The sequence below is a fragment of the Mus caroli genome, chromosome 3 (assembly GCF_900094665.2).
Source record: "Mus caroli chromosome 3, CAROLI_EIJ_v1.1, whole genome shotgun sequence".
Classification (NCBI taxonomy): domain Eukaryota; kingdom Metazoa; phylum Chordata; class Mammalia; order Rodentia; family Muridae; genus Mus; species Mus caroli.
In genome coordinates, this window is record NC_034572.1 from 99,932,400 (window position 1) to 99,940,482 (window position 8,083).

At 45.7% G+C, this 8,083-nt stretch overlaps 1 protein-coding gene across 11 annotated transcripts in view; it reads left to right on the top strand.

Annotated features, from left to right (window-relative positions):
- Window positions 1-8,083, top strand: part of LOC110291040 (adenosine receptor A3) — a 63,636-nt gene that overhangs the window by 43,572 nt on the left and 11,981 nt on the right. For 2 of the 11 annotated variants that reach the window (XM_029475609.1, XM_029475608.1), the window contains exon 2: window positions 3,356-4,611. The exons of 6 other annotated variants lie outside the window; for them this stretch is intronic. In XM_029475609.1, coding sequence (XP_029331469.1) covers window positions 3,441-3,962 — 522 coding nt within the window. In that variant the 5' untranslated portion in view covers window positions 3,356-3,440 and the 3' untranslated portion in view covers window positions 3,963-4,611. Of the gene's footprint in view, window positions 1-500; window positions 1,053-3,355; window positions 4,987-8,083 lie in introns of those variants that run through there. 3 more of the 11 variants (XM_021157979.1, XM_021157978.2, XM_021157986.1) reach the window with 3 other exon arrangements.

An 8,083-nucleotide genomic window follows, 5' to 3' on the forward strand; every position in this document is an offset into this window, starting at 1 on the left:
TTTCTTTCTTTCTTTCTTTCTTTCTTTCTTTCTTTTGTTGGTTTGGATTTTTGTTTTGTTTTGTCTTTTGAGACTCTGGGTTACTTAGGCTGGCCTTAACACTGTAACCAAGACAGGGCTTGAATCTGTAATCCCACTGCCTTAGCCTTCCCTGTAGCTGAGACTGTCAGCTGTCACTAACAGACCCTGTCTCTAATCTCCTCTTGGAGTCGCCTCCATGTGACTCAGGCCAGCCTCCTGTGCTCTTTCCATCTTTTTTTTTTTCTTCTTCTTCTTCAGAGGGTTCCTGTACTTCCTCTTGGACTATCTCACTTCTTGAAACACTCTAAAGAGGAGTGCTTATCTTGATGGAGCTCGAAAGTTCTCTGGGGCCCAGGGGACAGCAGAAGCCCTGACTCTGTTTGCCTGGGGAAGTAAGAACGGTGGCACTCTCGGATTTGGCTGCATAGACCTGCATCCTCCAGGTTATTGGGAAGGCAGGGATAAGTGGCTGAGGTTGATGGCCCTGTAACAGGCCCTTTCTGAGAAGAGTCTCTAAGAAAGCATCATACCAGAAGGAATGAGCAAGTTGTGAATTCTCTGGACTGTTGTGACATTCTAACTTCTGGGCAGAAGTCTGACAAGAGCTGGGTCCACTGGCCCATACACATCCTGCTGAAGAGCCACGGAAGCTTCCGCTTGAAGCTTTTCTGAGACAGCATGAAAGCTGACAACACCACGGAGACGAACTGGCTGAACATCACCTACATCACCATGGAGGCTGCCATCGGGCTCTGTGCTGTTGTGGGCAACATGCTGGTCATCTGGGTGGTCAAGCTGAACCCCACTCTGAGGACTACCACATTCTATTTCATTGTCTCCCTAGCACTGGCTGACATTGCCGTTGGGGTGCTGGTCATACCTTTGGCTATTGCTGTCAGCCTGCAAGTCAAGATGCACTTCTATGCCTGCCTTTTCATGTCCTGTGTGCTTCTGATCTTCACCCATGCTTCCATCATGTCCTTGCTGGCCATTGCTGTAGACCGATACCTGCGGGTCAAGCTGACAGTCAGGTAACGGGGTTGACAAAGGGGTGGATTAGAGAGAAGGCTAGAGCTACCAAGTTTGGCTCCCAGACCCTTTTCGTAGAAATGAGTCAAACTGACCCTTGAAATTTACAAAGGGCAGTGAATATCTTTGCACCACATGGTTTGTGAAGACATTAGACATGAAGAGCTGAGACAGGAATAGGAAACGAGGGTGCTCTGAGCCCTTCTCCATGGAACATGGGCATCTGCTTTTTGGCCAGGGTAGCCAAAGATGATGAAAATGTGATGTATCTTTTAGTTAAAAAAAGAATCTGATCTCAAGTTTTCAAAGTGACATTGACCTACTAGATAGGATATCTTGTTTTAGGAGAAGGGGAAGACAGGCATAAGAGATAAGTAGATGGGCGTGTGGCTTCGAAGATGTAGGGTAGATCTTAACGTCGCTTCTGTCTTAGTCTCTTAGTCTGTTGAAAAAGGATTCTTAGGATGTAATTTTTCTTTTAATGAAATGTAAAACCCTCCTGAGACAAGGATCTTCTTGTTTGCAAAATGGTAGTATCACTTTCTGTGCAAAGAGGACGGTCCAATGAGAAATCACATTCCCTGGTTTCTTCTGGTTTCTCTTGGGGGAAGAACATAGCATAGAAACTACAGACAAGCTCTGGAGGAAAACAAGTCTGGATTCCTCTCCCTGATCTTTTGATCTGACACTGGGCACATTCTTTCTCAGCTTCACTCTCCACCTCTCAGAGTGGTTCTGAACATCTGAACCAGGCTCACTTCCGTTCAATTGTAGCACTATCACTTCTGGCTTCTGTACAGTACCTGATGCTGTTTTACCTGATCCCTAAAATGAAGATAATAATTTCACCTTTATAAGGTTAAATAAATAAAGCTAATAAATGTAAAACTCTCAGAAAAGCCCTGCCTAGAGCCTGTGTTTAGTAAATGGTAGCTATGCCACTGCCATCAATAAAATGGAGATTGTCATGAAATATCTCTAAGGCTGGAGAGATGGCTCAAGTGGTTAAGAGCACTGACTGCTCTTCCAAAGGTCCTGAATTCAAATCCCAGCAACCATATGGTGGCTCACAACTATCAGTAATGAGATCTGATGCCCTCTTCTGGAGTGTCTGAAGACAGCTACAGTGTACTTACATTAAAAAAAAAAAAAAGAAAAAAAAGACAGCCGGGCGTGGTGACACATGCCTTTAATCCCAGCACTCGGGAGGCAGAGGCAGGTGGATTTCTGAGTTCGAGGCCAGCCTGGTCTACAGAGTGAGTTCCAGGACAGCCAGGGCTACACAGAGAAACCCTGTCTCGAAAAACAAAAAAAAAAAAAAAAACAAACAAAAAAGACAGGAAGAAAGAAAGAAAGAAAGAACGAAAGAAAGAAAGAAAAAGAAAGAGAGAAAAAGGAAGAGAAAAAAGAAAGAGAAAAAAGAAATATCTCTAGTTAGCTATGACGTTTAGTTGAGATAAGCCTTAGTTTTAATCTTTTGTAGTCTGTTTTAGGCTATTTAGGAAGGTTTGTTTAAGCAGAAATGATGATGGGTTCTGAAACACTTCAATTAAACTTAACAAAACTCTGATTGGTTAACTCAAACACCAGAATAGATGCCCAGGTGAAAAGGGGACAGGGACAGATAGAAGTGCGGGGGTATCTTGCAGTTTGTGAGCTCCTGTACAATAGCCAACAGAGACAATGCAGAGCACAGCACAGCAGCAGGCTTTGAGATGATTCTCATCAGCCTGGGACTCCCAAGACTCAGGGTAACTCTTACACCACAGCACAGGGAAGGGCTGGAGAGGTGGCTCAGTAAATAAAAGTGTCTGTTATTCTTGCAGAGGACTCAGGTTCCATTCCCAGCACCCAGAACCATCCTGCCCATAACTCCAGTTCCAGGAGATCCCGTGTTTACTTCTGACCTCCCTGGACACCAGGCACACATATAGTATACAAACATACATGCAAACAACACATTCATATACATAAAATAAAATACAGAAGTCTAAAAAAAATTAATAATTCTTGGAGCCAAGGTTGAGTGGAGGCCTATAGGAATCCGATTCCTGGAAACTTATGGCTGACAATTCTCAGTTGTTGTGTTTTTAAAAAGATACTCCAGAGGAGTTTCTGGATTTTCCTCTGATAATTCTAGTCTCATTTTGTCTTCATATCTAGAGGGTTTAGTCAGAGTGACATTAGGCCATGGCTATTTCACCTCAGCAGATTAGAGGATTGGGAGAGCTGACTTTGTCTTTCTTGTTTTCTCCCAGGGAGTTATTTCTTGTTGTGAACTCACCATTTTTCCCCATTCAAACAGATATAGAACGGTTACCACTCAAAGAAGAATATGGCTATTCTTGGGCCTTTGCTGGCTAGTTTCCTTTCTGGTGGGGCTGACCCCCATGTTTGGCTGGAATAGAAAAGCAACCCTCGAGAGCTCTCAAAATAGCAGCACTCTTCTGTGCCACTTCCGTTCCGTGGTCAGTTTGGATTACATGGTCTTCTTCAGCTTCGTCACCTGGATCCTCGTCCCCCTGGTTGTCATGTGTGTCATCTACCTAGACATCTTCTACATCATCCGAAATAAGCTCAGTCAAAACCTGTCTGGCTTCAGAGAGACACGTGCATTTTATGGACGGGAGTTCAAGACAGCTAAGTCCCTGTTTCTGGTTCTCTTCTTGTTTGCGTTATGCTGGCTGCCTTTGTCCATCATCAATTTTGTTTCCTATTTTGATGTAGAAATACCAGATGTCGCAATGTGCCTGGGGATCCTGTTGTCCCATGCGAACTCCATGATGAACCCTATTGTCTACGCCTGCAAAATAAAAAAGTTCAAAGAAACCTACTTTCTGATCCTCAGAGCTCTCAGGCTCTGTCAGACCTCAGATTCTTTGGACTCAAACATTGAACAGACTACTGAGTAATTACCATGACAGATACAGAGCCAGCTCGTCTACCTTCGCATGTGGTATCAGTAAACACTATAAGGACTTATCAGACATTCTTGATTCCTTCACTGCATTGGGATCATTGGGCTGGTTGCCACAGAGTTCCACTCCCCCCCCGCCCCCTTCTGCTTCAGTTATTTTCTTGAGCTTCTCTAATTCAATTCTGTGGAAGCCTGACGTGAAGGCAATGCATTCCTGATTATCACGGACTCTGCCCTTCCTTCCCAGACAAAGAAGTGATGGAATGTGGAGGGAGTCTCGTCTTATCAAAGGAAGACTCTAGTGGGGCTGGACGTACAGAACCTGCTCTGAAGGATCCCTGGAATGTGGGGAACAGAAGGAGCAAATTGGATTTAAAAAGAGGGCTAAATCCACCTGTGTGGGTGCATTTGAGCAAATAAAAGATGATGCCCAACTGATGTGTAGCTCTTTGCTAGGATTGCTTGGGGGTTGCAGGCACAGTTGACTGCTCTTGGCATTCCTTCTGCTTGCTTCTGGAACACAATCACTTCTGTTCCAAGGGGCAGCTTTGCCATTGCAGATGGCTGTCCTCTGGGGGTGGGGGCAGGACGCCTGTTATGCAAGGTTCTGATGTTCTTGAAATCCTAGGCAACTTCAGGTTCAGGCCAACTGGAGATATATTTGTTGTTGTTTGCTTTGTTTGTTTGTTTGGAGATAGGGTTTCTCTGTGTAGCCCTGGCTGTCCTTGAACTTGCTATGTAGACCAGGCTGACCTCAAATTCAGAGATCTGCCTGCCTCTGCCTCCTAAGAACTGGGATTAAGGGTAGGCAGCACCACCATCTGGCTACAGCTGGAGATCTTTAGGAGTGCTTTGTAAGTCTGGAACAGGACATTTGAGAACGCTGACACTAAGACACACACATTTGTGGCTTCAGCTAGGATGGAGGAATGAAATAAGTTAGGTATCACAAGATTTTATACAGATACTCTGTATTTGTTACTTTTCAGTTGCTATTAAAAAAATATTTCATGACCAAGACAACTTGTAGAAGAACGAATTTATTTGGGCTTCGCGTTCCAGAGGGATAAGAGGCCATGATGGTAGGGAGTGGGCATGGCGTCAAGAGGCAGGCATGGCAGCTGGACCCAGAAGCTGAATGATCACATCACCACCAGAAGTAGGAAGCAGAGAGTGAACAGAAAGCATCGACAAGGCTTTAACCTCTCCAAGTCTAACCTCACTCAGTGCTGCATATCCTTCCGCACATCCTTCTGCAAGGCTACATCTGCCTGCAATGCCCAAAACAGTGCCACCAACTGAGGACCAGCCTGGGGATGGTGGCATTTCTAATCCAAACCACCACATAGTCCTTGAGTAGCTGACATGCCCATATGCAGGTAAATAGATTGCCCAAAGGATACAGATGGGAAATGAAGACAGGGATGCCAGGCTTTTGCTGGCTCCTAGTTACTCTGTGAACCCAGATGAGGAGTCAGTGCTATTTAGTACAAGTGATCTTTGAGCGCCTGTTAAATTCTGTTACGAAATATAAGGCAAACAGTCAATATCATTTTCTGGGTTTGTGTGTGCACATGTTCCTGTGTGAGAAGGTGCACATTAGTGTGTGTGGTGGTGGGGGTGTGGGGGGGGTGTGCATGTGAATTTTGCGTGTGGAGGCCAGAAGACAAACTCAGATATCCCTTTTCCTACCAAGGTGGGGTACTGCCCACCTTGTTTATTTTGAAACAGATTCTCTTTTTTGTTTTTGTTTTTCGAGACGGGGTTTCTCTGTGTAGCTCTGGCTGTCCTGGAACTCACTTTGTAGACCAGGCTGGCCTCAAACTCAGAAATCTGCCTGCCTCTGCCTCTGAAACAAATTCTCTTAACTGGCCTTGGGTTCAACACTTAGTCTAAGCTGGCAAGGCCCAGGTATCTGGCTATCTCCCCAGGGCTATGGTTGTGAGTGTAGGCCATAGCTATGTGGGGGTGGGGGTGGGGTGGGGGAGGGGAGAGGGGTTGCTATGGGATTAGAGACTCTCCGTAACCCTGTCTGTCAATCCTTTTCCAACCACTGAGATTTTAAGTGCCCCTTGGCTCTGAAATTCTGTGAAGTGGCTACTACAGTTATTTTTATCTCAGTGTGAAGGTGCAGTCGATCATGGTGGATAAGGCATGATGGTGTGAGGGTGAGGCACCTGGTCATAGTGTCTCTGTGGTCTGGAAAACAAAAGTTGACCATTGACTAAGTATGACAGACATACTTTTACTCCTAATACTGGGGGGTGGGGGGCGAGGGTGGGGGTGGGGGGACAGAGAATTCTGTGAGCCCAAGGCCAGCCCTGTCTATGTAGTGAGTACTAGGCCAGCCAGGAATACACAGTGAGACCTTGGCAGGAGGAGATGGGAGAAGGAGGAAAAAAAAAAAAGATTGATCATTACAGTCGTACTTGAGGCTCAGTCACTTGGCTGGAGCCCTGCAGCCCCACCCTTGCTTTTGCCTCTCTGAACCTGAAGCTACCCATAGAGTCTCACTCCCAGAGACAATGTATTGATTTGATGAGAACCTCAGGACAATGGTTCCAATTAAGCAAAGAGAAGTGGGAACCTAAAAGTGGAATTAGCTATTCCTGACGTTCGTCTAAAGCCTTGTCCTTGGCCTGAGCTCGGTCACCTAATTCCTCTTGTCATCATTTCAGCAGTGGTCCCTTCTTTCTCATTCTTCACTCCAGAAGAATCAAGAGCTCAGGGCTTCCCCTTAGTGAGTCTCTGATTTAGTTTGAGAGCAGCTCCAGGAAGAGGCCCTGGGCTTGCTCCGGGGTGTCACAACCTCTGCTCAGTTGGCTGGACGGTGAGGGGGAAGTGCTGTAGAGTCTTGGTTTCCTAGTACTCTTCACACTGCACCTCTTGACTTTTAATTTCGAGCTCCGTTATTATGACATCGCTCAGTCTCCCCTTTGTGAGGAGGCTTGATTCAAAGTAATCACTTCTCTCCAGTGGGAAGGACCATCACGGCCGGGCTTGCTGGTGACCTTAGACCCATGCCTATGAGGTTCTGAGAAGGACTTTCACTTTCTTTTTTTTTTTTTTTTTTCTTTGTCCCTCCGACTACCACTGGTGGCTTGCTGGGACCTGGGTTGTTTCATTCTTGCCAAGAGAGAATAAAGAGCTATGCCAGCTCGGAAGAAGCCAAAACCTGGGGCCCAGAAGAAGCTGAAGCCTGGCGTGTGAAAAAATACTCATTTAGCATAGAGTATTTAGCAAAGGCAAACCAAAAATTTCTGGCTACAACTGAGTAGCTCCACTCTGGTTTCAGGTTTCGAGATCAGTGTGCCAGGGATCTTCCCATGAGGCCTGCCTCTGGCCAGCAAGTTTTCATCCTAAAAGGAAAACTGGGGAGTGTTCTCTAAAAAGAAAAGGTACAGAGACACACAGACAAATATAGGTGTGGGTTTCCTCTCTTTCATATGAAGACACTGAACAAATGTACATGCCAAATACATGGGTTTATTACTTTGCTTTTTAAAAATACAAGTCAAGTGGAAATAGAGACTAGCCTACCAAGAGTCAGCCTAAAGCTTTTTCTCCTCTTCCATTTTTATTACGTGTGTGTGTGTGTGTGTGTGTGTGTGTGAGAGAGAGAGAGAGGGGGGGGGGGGGGGGGGAGACAACACAATGGAAAGAGGTTTTCATTGCTGTTATTTTCCAACTCCGCTAGATTTCACATCAGATCATACAGGCTCTACTCTAGGAAGTCTGACCTCGACTCACTTAAACTGCTGTGTGCGCTCCTCATTTGTAACATGGGACTAATAACATCCATGCCATGTGGACGTGTGGCTGTGTGGCAGGGCATGTGTGACAGCACACATGTGGAGGTCAGAGGACAGTTTTGTGGAGGCGGTTCTCTCCGTTTTCCATGTGGGTTCCCAGTAACCTGTGTACTTTTTCTCCCCTGAATCGAAAGGTCAATCGTAGCCTTAGGAGAGTGTGGGGAACAGAATGGACAGCTCCAGAATGGACAGCTAACACTGACTGTAGGCATCTTCATACCCCTGTCTTCTTACTTGTTTTATTTTTTTTGATTTTTCCAATTTGAGACAGAATCTCCTGTAATTCAGGTTGTCCCTGAACTTG